This window comes from Esox lucius, chromosome 15 (assembly GCF_011004845.1).
Source record: "Esox lucius isolate fEsoLuc1 chromosome 15, fEsoLuc1.pri, whole genome shotgun sequence".
Taxonomy (NCBI): Eukaryota; Metazoa; Chordata; class Actinopteri; order Esociformes; family Esocidae; genus Esox; species Esox lucius.
Window position 1 is genome coordinate 25,262,481 of NC_047583.1, and position 18,283 is coordinate 25,280,763.

The 18,283-nt window shown below is 38.3% G+C and overlaps 1 protein-coding gene across 1 annotated transcript; it reads right to left on the bottom strand.

The window, feature by feature from the left end:
- Positions 1–1,823: 1,823 nt before the first annotated feature.
- foxg1a (forkhead box G1a) lies at positions 1,824–18,078 on the bottom strand. The gene is made up of 2 exons (XM_010892924.4): positions 16,647–18,078; positions 1,824–2,991 (listed from the first exon to the last, which is right to left on the bottom strand). The coding sequence occupies exon 1, from the start codon at positions 17,911–17,913 to the stop codon at positions 16,672–16,674; it is 1,242 nt and encodes a 413-aa protein (XP_010891226.1). The 5' UTR covers positions 17,914–18,078; the 3' UTR covers positions 1,824–2,991; positions 16,647–16,671.
- Positions 18,079–18,283: the final 205 nt, after the last annotated feature.

Consider the following 18,283-nt stretch of genomic DNA (forward strand, 5'->3'; position numbering starts at 1 on the left):
CACCACGAGGAAAAAACAAGTGTATCATAGCAGTACAACGCAAAACTGTCTACATTTTAATCTGAGATCGTGAGAGATGGGGAATGGCTGTAAACCAAACGAAGGCCTCGGTGTTGATATAGGGACGAAGTCATGAAAGTGTCGACTGACGTGGCCCGACATTGTAGCAGTGAGCTGAGGAGAGACATACTCCGTGCCATTGTGTCACAGCACTGCGTGAACACATGCGCGCGCGCATATACACACAGGCCTAGGGACAGACCAGGAAAATACATGCGCTCGCACTCCTCTCCATATGGGTCCTGAGATAAAATCACCATGGCGTCGGGGCCATTTGTATTCTAGTCCAACCAGAACAAGTCACCGGGCTACCGGGTAGCCACGCGTACTGCAGAGGCCTGTTGTTCCCTATATTTCCCTTCACTCGTTTTTGCGAGTCGCCAATCATGGAAGCAGCACAACTCTGTAAGTGTGGGGCTGCCAGCTGCCACGAGGGGTAAGAGCAGGTTGCCATGGCAGCCGCAGTCAGAGAAGAACCGTAGATTGGCAGGAAAAAGCGTGTCAATTGCCCTGTTGCAGCACGAGAGAAAAAGAGAGAGAAAGAGAGCCTCATCCTCGCCTGGCGCTCCATGCAGCACAGAGTCTTTGCTGTCTAAGGTGCCCCTTGCTGTTTAATAATATCCATTTACTGCTCACAGATTGATCTGGAGATGTGGAGTAGAAAGAAAAGAAACAACACTCAACGAACATACCCCTTTCTCTTTTTGCCAACTTCTCACAACAAACGTAACTGCTGCAATTTATGCACAAAGGCAGTCTGGTCTCAAATATAAATGTTAGAGGCTGTGGGCACCAGCATCCACAGCACTTAAAATGTTGCTGGGAGGGGTCGGTAAGACAGAGAAACTTTGCAGTGCTCAGTTTGAAAACAAGATGAACGGCCTCAAAGTAAACATCTCAGTGATGGAGGTAAGAATAAGTGAGATGTATGAGTCTGTACTGTCTGTACTGTGATGTACGTTCTTCGTAATATGGACGCCTTAGATAATGGACCTATAGCTCAGTGAATCAGCATAATCTGCATCCGCGAAACCGCCCCTACATTACATAAACAGAGAAAATGTATTAAGTGTTGACTTTTTATGAAGGACTCATAAGAAATTAACGTAGAAATATAACAATAACCCACATTAAGTATAATCCTTTTCAACATGCATCAACACATGCATATATCCATCACATTATCCCAGCATTTTCTAAAAAGGATGGAAGTTCTATCGCCATTTCTGCGTTAAGCTATTTGGGTAGAAATGTGTTTGTCAGAATATTTATGCATTAACGATGTATTCACTGTGTGACTGAAATCCATAGTGCGCAAAGAAATGCATTAGAAATTGACGAAAGGAAATAAAATATGGTGCATAATTTGTGGAGCTAAAATAACAATGTCCCTATTGGAGGATAACAACGGAAACGTACCTATTCCCCCAGCAATCGTTCCGGAACTTTCCACCTGATAAACAAAGCGGGGTGGGTTTTATTTGTGTGCAGACAAGTGGAGCTTATTGGCTGTACACCTCGCCTCTGTCTGGACACTCCCGCCTGAAACTGTGAATTTGCTGTCATCAGTCTAATCAAGATGGCATTGATTTTACTCTGCAGTAGTAATGCCGCGGCTGAGGCTGACTAACAGCCTGCTGACAGCGCTGCGGCTTGCTGCAGTTGACCAGAGTCCACTGTCACCCTACAACCATGCTCTGCGTATACACCCTCCAGCGCTCCAGCAAAAAATAAATAGAAAATAAGACATCAATTCACAAGCCGAAAAAACAAACATTTTATTCAAGCATCAAAACCCACTGGTTGAGGTGATTCGAAATGGATACATCTGTAAATAAATGAATTCATGGTTATTCCGGTTCCTTTGTCCTTCGCGTTGATGGCACGGAGGTGATCAATGAGGGAAAGGTTTTGGTGGTGGGTGTGGAGGCCATGCGAATGGGGCTGGTGAATGAGGAGGGAGAATTATAGCTGGTGCTGGCTCGGCTTTGTGATGAAGAATTGATCTGGTGTAAAAGCCCTGTGAGAGGCTCCTAGGTCTCCCACAAGCCAGAGACCTGCCAGCGCTCAGCAGGGCTGCTGTTTGTTTGTTCAACTCCCACCATTCCAAGTAGATAATTGGTCTGTAAAATTGGTGGCAGGGTCACCCCGGGTTCCGTGTTCAGCTCAGCTGGTGGGGAGAGAAGGAGGGTCTACATGCCTTTTTTATTTTCACAAATTTCTGAAACCTTCACAGCAAGACCACTAACCCTAAAAAAGCAGTTTTCTGTTGTCGTGTTTTCAGGTGACGGTACCTGGGGAGCATGGGAGATGGAGGGGACGCCATAAAAGCTCATTACTGACAGGGGAACTTACATTGGGAGCTGTACTGAAGGACTGGCAGACATGACAACAGTGGCAAGGTCTAATGTGTTGCACTGGGTATTGGGAAAAACAGCAAATGTCATCCCATGTGAATTTGATCACCTTCTACAACATGTTTGCCAGTTTCAAAATCAGCTATTAATTGCAGTGATTTGCAACTGGGGGTCTCACCATTAGACTAAACCACCTGGCCTCAGATATTCTGCCACTGCATTCATGATCTGATGTAGTATGTTGTAGTCATGTGTAATGCTGAACATGTCCATACAATTTGCAATAATGTTGAAATAGTTTACAATGGAAAAAATTCTGATATTAACATCACAATATACAAGACAGAAAACACATTCATTGCCCGAAGAGAATGTCCATTCTGACAATACAAAACATAAATAATACTATCAAATGCACAGATGTAATTTCAAGTTGTCAAATAAAATTCTTAATTTTTTGCAAAATCCAACATGTTTTCCATTTTCATTTCTTGGTTGAAAAGACGTACGTTGATTGAACCCGTTTTTGGTCAGTATTTGCCCGGTGAAAGGCATTTCCTTTCCCTTTCACCCACTGCAAAAAAGAAAATACAATAAATATGAATATTTTGCATCTGTTACAGCAAGTGACACATTTAATTTGCACCATTCAAAATTAGACAAACATGGCAATGTGTCAAAAAGCACAGTAAAAAACAGATGCATCAGCTCATTTTTTATTTTCAGATTGCCAAAATATTGAGGGAATTTTTTTGCCTAAAAAATAAATTTAAACAGATCCATCTGGAGCAAATATCTTCAGTCTGAAACACCACTAGCTTAAACTTAACAGACCAATCACTGACCTCAGTGTAAGAAAATCTAAAATAAAATTCAAAATAAAAAAATGTTGTCAATGTTTTTCCCTTTAGCGCTATGATTCATGTTTGGATAGGTCTCAGTTCAAATCCCTCTTCGAGGGATCCCAGGGGCTGGGAACTGTTGAGCACACAGAAGAGCCTGTTTAGAGCAGCAGTCTCCGTTCTGTCAGCAAACTTGAGGAAATGTTGGGGAAACACAGCTAGTAGCCCAGGAGCAAAGACTCCTAGTGGTTACATCACCATATAAAAACAATAGAGCGGGGTGTCATATGTACAGTGAGTTTGATGCTTTGAATGCAACATGGCATCATAATAAAAAGTAACAATGCTGACGTCTAGTTAGCTACCTTTGTCACAAGCTCATGTGTTGGTATTGATGTGTAATTATTTATGTAATGATAATACTTTGTATAATTGTATTGCAGATAAGGAATAGCTATCTCAATTATTGAAAGTATAACAGAAATCATACGTAAAATCACATTTAAGATCACTTTAAACCATCATTCATTACTTTAAGTATCCATATTTCTATGAGTATGGATTTAATTGCCACCTATAGAAATACACATGTACATTCACATTCGCTAAAAATGTGATAGAACAAGTAGGAAAAACTTTCTTCCAGACAAATACAAAACATCTCAATTTTGTAAAATGCTTCTTTTGTTTTCATTTTTACCAGCAGCAATTTAATCAAACTGTGACTTCATGCCCCACTATTTGCAAATTATATAGCACCTCTAAAACATAAAGGCAAAACATTTCACAAACAAGTTACATGGACCTTGATTACAACAGTAAACATTCCCAGCATGGGTGAGCAACACATCATGGGGCGAATGCAGACTACTGCTGCTCCCACTGCTGAAGAGGCTGGGATGAAGACAATAACAGATCCAAGGAGTTGTATTGTCTTTGCACTAAATACTATTGTCAAAAACATAACACATCATTTGGTTGTTTTGGAAGGATGGTAAACAGAATCAGGTGAGAACGATGACGATGACGATGACGATAAGGTTGAAGTGACTTGCAATGTTTGGTACCGATTTCAATACCGAAGCGCATCCAGCAACACAATGTTAGTGGATAAATTGCAACTCAAAATTACAAAAACTATATACAGCTAAAGATAGTTAATTATACCTTCTAATTATTACATTTAGAGCTTGTTTATTATATATCTAAGTATTATATTCGTTATATCGTCTTGTGGGAATAATTACATATTAAAAATAAAGCTCTAAAAGGACAAGAAAACAACAATTAAACCATTGTCTTATATCACCTTACTATTTAATAGAAATAATTACAATGTGTGGTTGAGGTAAAAGTTGCTGGACAATCCCCTACTAAGGTGGCTAAACTTCGATTCCCATTCTGTTATTCTGTAACCCTGATTATTCTGTCTGCAAGCACCATTTTACCTTCACATATTCACATTAACTTTTATCCATCTAAATGTAAATCCATCCAAATGTGACAGTAGATGTATATGTAATGTCATTTTTTTCCAGGTAACATTAGTGCATGTCTAGAATGCCTTCAAGAAACGTGTGCGAAGTTGACAAAAGTTACAGAATTGCACATTTGTGATTTCAATAAAAGTTTTCCCAGTAGTGCAGACCTAGTTAGCAACTAGCCTGATAGACAGGGGAGAAGGTAACATTATAACAATGCTCGGGGGATACCATTATTAAGCACAGCATCACATTACTATTTGCATAGATGAAAAACATACTATACAAACAAAGAATGCAGGCTAACATTCAAACGGCATACTGATGACATGTACACCTACAATCCATTTTGCTGAGAATTATAAAATGTTCTTAATCCTGTATAATGGCTTGCACGAGGAAACGTGTTAGCATGACAACTGCCCAAACACCTCACTCCATAATGAATTGTTTGGGACTGGAGGCCCCCATCCAAACCCTCCTATCCAAAATGTTGTCAATATTTCATATACATGAATACAATCTACTACATATTTTAATAGTGCAAGAAAATGTAATAACATTTTCTAAATTAATAAAATACAAATAAGTATTGATTGCGTGTGTCTTCACACCCTTTAAATAATACTTGGTAAAAATGCTTTAAATTTGCTATTACAGGAGTAAAATATAGTGAATATATTTCTAACAACTTTTAATAAGGAAATATACACCCATTATTTTAGTCATAATAGCTCAGGGTAGTAAATGTGGTTAGGAATCACTGATGGAAAGCAAAATTCAAACCGTGGCTCTGATTTTCAAGCACAGAAGTCCACGTGTCAATTATATAAAAACAATATGTTAATGTCCTGATCAAAAGACTATCCAATGGGTTAATTTTTTAGAAGACAGGTGGGTTTCCTTTCATTTTTCTTTTGATCCTGTCAAACTCCCATGTAAATTCCAGGGACAAGGATAACAGATAACGCCACAATTAGCTTGAAATATATCAGATGAAGACATCAACAAGGTACTTTTTGGGTGGATCAACCAGTGGAACTCTAAGCAAGTGAATTGACCTCCGTAACACAAGAACACCCATAACATAATGCTGAGACAACAATACTAATACTTGAAAATACAGAGGACATCACTGATGTATTGTATTAGATTTGACCAAAACCTGAATTTTAAAATGTATTTATTTATTTTCTCTGTTTTGTAATAGGCCATCACTGGCATTTGGTGCAAACAGAATAAATGATTTGGTGTGGATTGTTAACACATGGTTCTTTTCATATTGTCATGGAAGCCAGTTTGCAATGTTGATGATCTGTTTTACAAAGTATTGTTGTGGCAATTTTGTCAGGAAATACTTTCCATCAAAAATGTTTTACAATAAATGTTAGGTTGCAGAACTGTCCCGTCTTAGGCCTGATTTAAATGTGCATGAATATTGCTGTCCATCTGTATTTCCCAACCAAATGCAATGAGCTAGAGCAACTTAGACTAAAATAATGGATATGTTGCAGTAACATACTGGTTTGGTAGCACTATTCAAAATTATTTACAGATGAAATGGCTGCCAAGGGTTGTCCCACCTGATATATATACTCTGGGATGTAAATCAATAAACATTCACTTTGAATTTGATAAAAGTTTTATCAGAGTTTCTTTAAACTTACTTTGAAAATGTATAGAATATTGTGTTGATCAGATGGACAAACATCCAATGTAATGCCTGTATAGATTACATTTTAATGCTGAATTATTGTTATTATAATCGTATTTCTTTAACTATCTCACATGCAAAAATAAACAAAGGGGAGGGAGAGATGAGTACTATTCAGAGGGTCACAGTCTTGTGCACATACTATTAGAGTGCCAGGGGCTCAGGTCAAGAAAAGAGCACCTGACACCCCTGTCTCCACATGCACACTGCACAACCCACCCTAAGGAGCGCACATGGCATGCTCAATCACTTGAGCTTCACAGGACCCTAACCCTTATTCTAAGGTTGACCGTAAACCCTCACTATTGGCGCTAATAGGTTACATGGTATATCCACTTTACGGATTTGTTATACTGGCTTATAGATCACCAGAGCACGCAATGCAGCATCCTGTTCTCACACAGTAGCTTACGACACTATACCAGAGTGGGCGTACAACATGTTAGGAGAGTAAGCTAAGTTTGCGTAACAGGTTTCAAGGTTTAATTGAACATGTCATGCGAATGCAACGTTTGTCAAAAAGTGCAAATAGAACACTTGGAAGCTGTATTGATTCTTACAACCGAGTGAGGAGTGCTGGATCGGACTCTTGGGAATTAAACATGTATATATATATATATATATATATATATATATATATATATATATATATATATATATACACAGCACCACACACACACACACACACACATATATATATATATATATATATATATATTTTTTTTTTTTTTTTTTTTATTAGACAAATATTTTACCTGTCATATTTAACTGTAGCGAATTCCTATAAATAAACGCCTGTGACTAAAAATGAAATGTTTGACTCGAGGCAACATAGGTCTTTGAGTCTGCGTAGACCTAACAGTGCTGAATGGAGTATGGATAGGCTACGGCAATTCAGTTAATAGACGTGATGTATTGGCTTCTTAATATTTTCACAGATTTTTCAATGTCTAATATTATTTATTAAATTACATACTCAAATGTTTAGTATTCACTGACGTTTGATTCAGTATAAGGCTACGTGATTTGCAAGCACAGCATGCAAGTACGTAATAATTTCATTGTTTGGTTTGCCTCATGTATTACGTGCATACGATCAATAGGCTATTTAAAACTAATGAAAACTCACTATCAACAGTTTTTCATTGGCGTTTTTCTGATGGGTCGGAAACGCAATAGCCATGGTTTAAGAAGCTCCACTGACTGCTGATTAGTGGCTGGTTATTTAGAATAAATTTTATAACAACCATAACAGCACAAAACACTGTAACACAACACTGAAATGACTGTCATATTCCAAAAGTACTGAATGCTATGAATGAAAGGATCTGCAAGGATCTATACACACCACTATTGGGGTAGAACATTTATATAACACCCAAAAACGAATCTTGATATTTAACAAGCAACTCGATTAGAAGGATGACAGATAATGAACGAACTTTTAGTGGATCCAATTTATTAAACATTAACCGTGGGAATTGTGTAGTAATTAGTTGTAACTCACGCTAGATGTTATTGTGCACTGTTCGGCTGAATGCAACCTTTTATGCCCGGCATGATTTGAAATATAACCAAGAGTAGCCTAATTTTCTGCTCGGATCAGTATGAGTGGGTGAGGCAGGAGAGAGCAGAGAGAGGGGTGGTCTTGACTTTCAACCACCGGAGCTCCACAGGAGATGGGGATGTCCATGTAGGCCTACAACACGGTGTTTATGTACTCCCAAAAGTGTATCAAAGCTCAGATCCATGGAAATAAAAGAAAAGTAAAACAAAACAAGCATTAGACTGCATAAAATAAAGTATGGACAAGGCAAACAGGTGAGTCTTTGTTTAGGTGGTTGAGGTAGATCGATATCTCGGCTTGCAAGCCCGGAATCTTGCCCGTTTTCCTCCAGCACTCTCCAGATCAGCTTACGGCTTGTAGACAGACTGTCGCCTACACCTCACTGACAGACAACCTGACTCACCCCCAAAAGACAGAATAAAAAAATATGTCTTCATTCATGGGTGAAAGGAAAAGTGGGTGAGAAGCTGAGAACTGAGTCCAATGTCTGAAGAAAAACATGTATAACTTCAAAATCAGAATCAGAACCAGCTTATGCGTACACATACGAGGAATTTGACTCTGGATTATACAAGCTCATGATGTGCTTACTCATAAAAAACTTAAACAAAGGACACTCAACAAGAGTCACCTACTGCAATATACAGTACACATAAATACACATAATAAACCAAAACAATAACATAGTAAGACTGATGAGACAATAGTGCAATGAGCAGGGTATAAAGGGTGCTGGAAGTAAAGATTTTGTACATGTATTATTATTTACATAGTGACGGTGGATGTAATCTATATATATCTAGTGTAATGGAGCAGAGTGCAAACGATGCTGGAATGAATGAATTAGTAATTTTTCATACAAAAGCAATCCAATTTTGTTTGTTTGCGACTTTAATCCATGCCAGTACACTCAGTACTTGTAACCGGAGAATAATCCATTCCACTATCTACACGCAACTACACGCAACAACCGAGGAAATTATGCACTGATAATGTAGACACCATTCTAATCATCGTATGCAAACTCACAAAATCTCACAAAAACGTGCGAACACTATACACTCAGAATAAATTAAATTAAAACAATTGTTCTGCGAAATTTGTCGATCATGGCAGAACTATTTCTGAGTTCCACGAAGACATATTATGGGTTTCATGTAGAACCCGCTAAGAAGAGTGTATACCTAGACCAACGAACGTACGATCTGGGATCAAAAGGTTCTAACCAATACATTCTTCAAAAGGGTTCTCCTACAGAGACAACCTAAGAAGCATTTTCTTCCGAGAATGTATATGGCTTTGAATTCCTATAGATTAATGTGACATGACCAACAAATAATCAAAGTGTTTTAACAACTTTCATTTCAAATATCATATATTTATGTCTTCCAATGTCTTGAAATAAGAATTCTAGTGTAGCACAATGCATGATAGTCATTGGAATATGTGAATATAGGCATTAGTTAAGTCCTAACCTAATAACCTAATGTGCAAGTCGAAGCAATTGGTCAGTGGCAATAGTTACAGGTGTAATAGCATTTTATAATGTCACAAATTACCCATTAGGTGTTATTTTACAATAAAATATCTGTTCGAAAGTACTCGGATGTTTGCCGCAGTGCTGCCTGACGTCCTGGTGACCTGGACAAGCGTCGAAGATTGCAATTTACCTTTAGCTGCGTACAACCAACACTTCCGCAATTTCGTCTGGTTGAACGTCTAGTTTTTGTAACAGGCGCAGGCGCAGATTTGGGTTGTTTAAAGGTATGGTTGTATTGAGGTAATCCAGTCATTAAAAAGTGCATCTATAAAAGTTTTATCTGAGACTGTGTTTAGTTGATTTCATTTCCAAATGTCATAATACAGCTCATGTAGAACCAACACCAGACAGAAGGCGCGAGTGTTTTAACCACAACAACTGTTCCTATCAAGCTCACACTAGTCTGTCCGTACCACTAGGCATTGGCCTGCCGGTACATTACTACTAACCCGTGTAACCCAGTTAGAGAAAGCACTGCTCTAGTGAGGCAAGAGTGGTGTTCGATTCCCGTCAACAAAATGTGACTAAATCTACATGACTTAAAAATATGACGTAACCTAGGCTACTTCTAGGCCTGCTATAAGCTAATACTGCTGCTTCAAAAATTAAATAATATTCATATTATTAAAGGTCCCCAGAATATAAACATGGAAAATACTCCCACATGTTTACAAACCGAAAATATAAAAAAGAGGTATTGAAAGGTAAAGTACAAATTCAATTATGGAAAATCTTTACTATCGCCTTGTAGGCCTATACGTCGAAAATATATATTATGTTTCTGTAGGCTGAATCCATGCTCACACAACTTGGCCCTGAGGGTATAGATGTAGATTGATACATGTAACTGTCAGAGGTGTGAATCCAAGCCGTGGCTTAAATAAGCTACACCTCTGATGAGTAGGTTATACCCAGGTGTCATGCTTGAGCATGTAACCTACAGCACGGGTTAAACAAAAAATTCTAGTTAGGCCATAAGAGAAATTACCTGTTATCAATATTTCCTATTTTAGTATAAATTATAATGAATAAATAATAATAGGTAACAATAGACCTAACATTTTCTAGATATTTTGGCGTGATAATTGCCAAAACTATATTATTGTTTTTATTATACAATCACCCGCTAGGAAGCAGTTTCCATTTACAAAATAAAGAGAACCAGATCGGGTTGCCTTCACCCAGGTGGCGTCTCCGTCTGTGACTAACTCCAACAGACAAATGTTCGTTTTACCCATGCGGTCTCTGTAGACGGGAAACTTTGGGCCTCTACTGAACGAATACCACTCCGCGGGGTTTTGTCAACTGGCCTGGCCACACACAGCCCAATCCGTCAAGCTTTGCTAAGTTGTAGTCTAAAACGGATGGCTCTCACTCTTCGTTGACGCGCGCTTATTTTAACATTTGGTCGCACAGCTTGATATTGAAGTTTAGATAAGCCCATGTATTCCACGTTGTAAACATATCAACTAGGTATGCTGCACCTTCTATGAGATACATACAATTTCAGTTGAACAATAAAGGTTAAGTCTAGCAACATGCATGTTACATGTGAGCGCCCAGCTTCAATCGAAGGATGGAATAACGTCTCATAATCAAAACTCACCAACAAATAGTAACCTCCAGAAGCCGTTTACAATGCATCAACTTAAAGACCTAAACTTTCCTTTAAATCGGTAGGCATAACCTAACGTTGGTACTTACTAGACTACACTGAATCTGCATGATTTAGAGAAGAGCCAAAACACGGACCATCCCATCGTCCACGTTTCCTTTTGACTGAAGTAAATACATAATTCATTGTTTATGCATTAATATGTTTGTTGACAAGTTCATAGAACTTTGTTGTATGCGACGGAATTATGTTCTTCAACATGGGCATACATACCGATACAGGTGTTTGGTCACCAGATAGCATACTAACCTGCCGACGGCAAACATCTCTAACACAGTCTCTCTCTCTCTCTCTCTCTCTCTCTCTCTCTCTCACACACACACACACACACACACACACACACAAACAAACAAACACACTCCCACACAAAGATGTGGGTTGGAGTGTATTTTAATAAATATATTGAATCTGAGCTTGCACCATCACTAAGTAATTCAGCCCCAAAACGTGTTGCCACCACTCATAGGTTTTCCCAAAAAATGTTAAGCTTGACTTTAGACATCTTAAATCATATATTAAAATTTTCAAATATGGCTTAATAGACAGTAAAGTAACGCCAGAAAAATGTGTTAGCATATCAGATTAATCTTACTGAAAGATTGTCATGAGTATGAAACGCTTGCAGATTGATGGGCTACTTTTCAGCTACCAAAACCATATAGTGATAATTAATTAATTAGCTTTAAGAAATATGTTTCATTGCAATTTATGTATTTAACCTGTAACTAACTGTATAGGGGAAAATCACATAATGGTGAGCTATTATTTATTGAAAACCCAAAAATCTACTTAAAATAAAATAAATTAAACAACAAAACAATACCCACTAATATAATATATATAGCACTTTTTAAATATATATATGTATATATATATATATATATATATGTATATATATATATATATATATATATATATATATATATATATATATTAAAAATGCAATATGAAATATAGGCCCAGTAACCTCTTGCCGGCGACTCGTTTCTGTATCCATAGGTTATTGAAAAAACGCTGAAGCAGGACTGACTGATTAAAATAATTTAAATATGTTGCGTTATTGTGATCGGTATTTTAATAGGAAGACATTCATTTTATAGGAAAAGTATATTGAAATTACACGACTTTGCACTTAAACAATCGGATTTCGTCAGGGTACTGGTGGTTTGTTTAACTCGACAGCTCCATGCACCAAGTCGTACGCTTTACACACTCATTAAAACGATTATTCACGATCTGTCGAATGTTTTCTAGTTAGTTCACATGAACCAAGCAATAGATTCAGACTACAAGAAATCTTTTATTATTGCATGTGTAGGCTAGTTGTGCCTGTTGCTTTTAACAAATTAGAGAAACGATTGCCAGACTTAAACCAGCATAACTCCGGTTTTATTTGCTGGTGGTGTGTGTATTGTGGGCCTTGGCATGGCACGCTCGAGGAAATAAGGGCGACTACACACCCACACAGATATATATCTACAAACAGTCTCTCGCATAAACACTTGTGCTAATATAATACTTATTCATAATTCATTATAACTATTGACTACAATGTGTAAACATTCACATATATGAATAGATTCTTATTTAATATTGTGACTTTTGACATTTTCGCATCTTTTCCAGCGTGCATCACCTAACATCTTTGCTTATTACGGGTAGTAAATAACAGGCCTAAATTACTACAAATACAGGCCTAAGCTATAGCAACCAACATTTTCACAAGCCATACTCAGCCCTGTCATAACATGAACGCTACTCTGAACATCCCTGGACGCAATTCTGTAGTAAAATAGACATAGATAATGTGGGTATCAAAAAAAGGCATGATAAAGAATCATAATTTGCTCAAATCTTCTAAAAGATTCTAGCGCCCTCAATCTGCGAGGCCCAGACATACACTCTTCTAGACAATAGCGATCATGAGCTTTCAACACAAGACTAACAATTATTTAAATATAAGTATTTTCATTAAAACGTTTACATTCTTTGTCAAACATGAAAAGAATAGACAATTTTTGTGTGCATAGGCTTTAAACATGTAGGCTATCGTTGGTTTAATTTCCTTATTATTATAGCCATATTAATATTGTTAGTGCTGTTGCATCAGTGGCCTGCCGACGGTCGTAGTACTTTTTTTGTTGACGACTTTAATGTTTTTTGTGATCAGATGTTAATATGTATAACCCGTGCGTGCTGAGCCTCGTGGTTGCTTCTCTCTATGTGTATTCTATACTAAAACGGGTAATGATCAAGTCTCTGTGCAAGAAAGGAGGTTTTGGCGCATACTGCGTCTTATTGGAAACCAGATATTCAGGCTATGCCTAATACTGTCACCCTTCGTAAACGTGGGTCAAAGTGCTTTGTGAGTTATCATTTTATGACTGTATGTTATTATAAAATCAGTAGTCTCTCAGTAATTTGAAGACAAACTAAATATTGTTAATTCGTAGCGAGATATTTGCACATGTGTATGCTGTCTAACATAGGGTCGGAAAGTTCAGATTTTTGCCTCAGTATGTCATATTGTGTTACTACTAGTGGTGATAGGCTTTGTAGTCGGCCCAGGGCCCTTCAGTAGCCAGTGTCTGGACTGAACAATAGCATGGGGAGAATACAAGCAGGAGGATTTCCTCAATTCGTTCGGCTAGCGCTATGAGGTACAACCACCACGCCCTTAAGCCAATATATGTTTAAATTAGGACACCGGGATTGAGGCCACATCAAATGAGACACCTATACATCTTTAACCTTGAAATAATTTACTTAGTTAGGCCTTTACATTTGAAATAACCACAATTTTGCTGAGAGACAGTAGGGTATAGCCTATATATTTCCGCCCCGATTAGTCGTTACATCATCCATGTCATGTGTAAAGCTACCCAGTCCTAAAGACCAGCGCTTGGCACGCAATCCTTCAGTGGATGTTTTGTTCTAAATAGGAGTTCTCTGTGGTTCGTGGTTCAGGTATATTGATTGCTAATTGCTGTGGCTGAAATACAGGAGGGACACTGAAGGCAAGTTCTTGCTAATAGCTAATAATTAAGTATAAACACTGTTTTACATATATTCTGCATATTTGGTGTCAGTCTCAGTTCGGTTCTACATTCATCGGCCGCTATTTTTCGTAGGCACATATTTCCGTATCATATCAACTGCAGGGATGTAATAATAATAATAATAAAGTTATAATAATAATAGTAAAAAACAATTATTGACTAATAATATGTTAATCATAATATATTGATAACATAAATAGTAATAATGATGATGACAATAAGCCAAAGAATAGCCCGTTGCATTTATTTAATATTGCATTCTCTATAGACCGAGGCATATAGGCGTTACTTATATGTTAACACAGTCCACTTTTTGCAATATATTTGATGTATTATCAATCTGTAAATATATCTAGGTCAATATATTACCTTCAATAATAGTTTGAGAAACAACATTTTCAACTTGACACATTATTTCTAGGAGTTGGCTAATGTATATTCCCATGGTTTAAGAAGAATATTGCTTTAAGGTTTAACCCTTCTCCATTCAGTCTTAGTCTTTTGAGTGGTCACCCCATTTAACTTTTGGACGATAACATCTAGCGAGGAGATATTGAGTTGCACTAGCCCATTGTGAAAAGCAGTAAGGTTATTGCATTACAGTTAGACTCATTTAACACGATGCCTCTTTAGGAAATGAACAAATTACTGACCGCACACTGTTGAAAGTTATACGCTTCTTTTGTGTTTAATTTGTGTTAGGCCCTAATGCCATTTGTGTGTGGGGGGGGGGGGGGGGGGGACTAAAAACAATAATGATAACCAGGAAGAGGACTAATATTTCAAACGTCATATGTTTTTTGTTGTCTATGTCTAGTCCTATTAGAACAAAACGTTAGTAACACATGCACGACCCGGTCTGCACAACAGTCAATAACAAATCACGTTTCAAGAGTTAACTCCCAGAAGTGAATCAATCAATAAGCATCCAATACAAAATGTGAAGGGGAGGAAAACTATAAATACAAATACAAACAAATATCAGCGGTTACGTTAATAAGTGCTAAAAGCGTCTAGGCCGAATTCAAAACCCTTAAGCAGCCTGCACGAGACCATGATTAAGTCTATACTAGCACTTCGTGTCGACTTTTACGCATCACTTTGCAACACAACTGCTAATTTGCGGTTGTAGTTTGTTTAACATGAGCATGTCTGGTTTGTTTTTAACTAACACATCGTAAGTACCAAGTAATCAAAATATGGGACACAAAGGAATGTACAACTTTTGTTTAGCGTTTGGTTGTCAAAGCCAAACAATGAACCGAGGAGGCCTTTCACGGCTTAAGGCCAAGGCCTAGGTCTTGCCCGCACAATGTTGCCCTGCATAGCACTCCAAATCACAACCATTTGCAACATAACAACCGAAACGTACATCTACTGTAATAGGAATGGCAAAAAAGACAAAAGTTTTCATCAGATATGAACGTAACCTATTATTTTATTTTGTTCGATTAACAGTTTTAGCGACAAACACGGGAATAAGACCACAATATCACAACCATGAAATTGAAAGACGACATAAACAATCACTCCATATTTTTATGAGGCATTTGCTCAACACGGGTTACACGTTCGCAAAGTTAACCTATAATAGGTATTGACATTTCACTAATTACAAAAAGAATCTGACCTGGTGGTGACCACATACAGTAAAATATGCACAACACAAGCTAAAGGCATTCAATCATTTTGTCCCCTTCTGAATCTGTTCTGTCTTATGATGCTGAATACTGATATTTTTGAGTATTTTTTCTAAACCCATTCTTTGGTTGATAAAGTATAATAGTATTGTGAAAATATAATATATAAATGAATGTCAGTATAAAGTATACTAATTTGCTCATTATGGGAGAGGACAAAATAACAAAGAGCCGTGGATTGATATGGTTATTCTGCATTTGAAACACATTTATTTGAAAAGGAAAAAAAAACAAAAATTAGTGTTTTTTGTTTGTTGCAAAAATCATATTCCACCAGCGCACTCATGAAACATGATAATACTCCAAACATGGAGACTGGTGGCTGATGTGATGGTATTAGATATTCTTAATATTAAAATTAGGCAAATCTGCAGACACTATTTAAATACACATTCTAAGGCAGGCTATATACCTTTCAGTCCAAAACCTACGTTGCTCTTCGTTTTTTTTCTTATCACATTGCACGTTGCTGACAGTGGAATAATAAACAACTCCCCGACACTTGACATATGTACACAGAAATAAATGCAGAATATTAATAAAAAATGCCTGGACTTCAGTTCGGGCTGCTTTCATTTTGTTTTGTCTTTGTTTAGTTTCTCTTCTCTTTATATATTTTACAATGTAAAGGGGTGTAAAATGTTCACTTACAGTCTTGCTCCTGTGGGATGTTTTGTTAGTGTATAAGTGGATTTGAAGTTGACCCTTGAGTTTGGTGTGTGAAGTAATCAGAAAGTCCTCCAGAAAGTCCTGAAGAGAAACTTGGTAGAGAGGGCCTTAAAGACTCACAGGGAAGAGACGAGGGCGCCTGGGGGGATGATGATGAGGAGGAGGCAGCCCGGGCCGCCATCGAAGTGCTGCTCTGGGAGGTCATGGATGGATGGGGGACATGAGGGAAAAAGTAACTTGTCTGTCCTGCAAGGAGGTTTATGGATGAACATGGGTTTAAAGAATAAGTCCCGGAGCAGGGCACCGATAGACCACATGGCACAGAGGCCGCCAAAGCCGCCGCGGTTAGGTGATGAGTGGCATAGGGAATGTCTCCATTCACAAGTCTGTCAACACTTAGGCCATTGGAAGAGGGGAAAGAATGATTGTTTCCCAAACTGTTTTGAGTCAACATTGTACCGTAGGACATAGGATGACTAGCGTAAGCAGGTGATGTTCCATTGTAGCTCAATGCGCTGCTGGCCCTCGGATGGTGAAGCGAAAGAAACGGTGACATTGGCCAATATAGAGAGCCGGCTCTATCCATAAAGGTCAACCCAGTTGAAGTAAGACGAGCGCCCCGCTTAAAAGCCAACTTTGCCCTGGATGTGGTAGATCTCCTGCGAAGTTTGCCGGTAGTCCCACCAATAAACACATCATCACTCGAGGGGTCAAGCATCCAGTAGTTCCCCTTACCCGGGTCATCGTAGTGCCTCGGGACTTTAACAAAACATTTGTTTAGGCTGAGGTTATGCCTGATGGAATTCTGCCAACCCTGCTTGTTCTCCCGGTAATAGGGAAAATTCTTCATAATGAACTCGTAAATACCGTTCAGAGTTAGTCGTTTCTCTGGGCTCTGCCGAATAGCCATCATAATTAAAGCATTGTAACTGAATGGAGGTTTCTCGTACTTGCCGTTTTTCTTTTCACCGTCTTTCCCACCACTCTCCCCCTCTTTGCTATCCTTCTTCTCTTCCTGTTTTTCCTTCTCGTCCGTGCAAGTCGTTTCATTGGAGGAATTGTCATTTTTTGTGCAAATGTTGTCCGACTTTGCGTCCTGCACAAGGGTAGGTAAAGGAATCTTCTCCTCTTCCTCGGGGATGTTTCTGTGGTGGTTGTCACTTTGGACGGCTTCAGGCACCAGACTGTTTATACTGAACGATGATTTAGGAATCATTTTCACTTCTTTCCGTTCTCCCATATCCAACATCACACGCAAGGTAAAATGGCAACAAGCAGCAGCACAGTTGGGTCTCAATCTTTTACGCCGACAACTCTGCTAATAAAAAAACAACTATTTCATGTTCTTTACAACACATCGATAGGAGACAGATAGCTACAATTAATTACGGAGCCACAGACACTAAGCTGTAAAAAAAATTGGTTGAACCTTTACAGACTACAGCCAACCACAGCACCATAAGTATTAACGCGTCCTCCCTCCTTCCAGCCAATCACAGAGCAGTTCTTAGCAGTTGCTGAAGTGCGCAGGGATACACACGTCCACCAAAGCAACGCAGAATGGGCTCATCCCCATCAACAAAAGGTTTCTTTCTCGGACCAAAATCGTGGCAAGAAAA

What these genes read in the sequence shown, in the direction of transcription:
- foxg1a (XM_010892924.4), bottom strand. Translation starts at nt 17,913, where the DNA reads ATGTTGGATATGGGAGAACGGAAAGAAGTGAAAATGATTCCTAAATCA.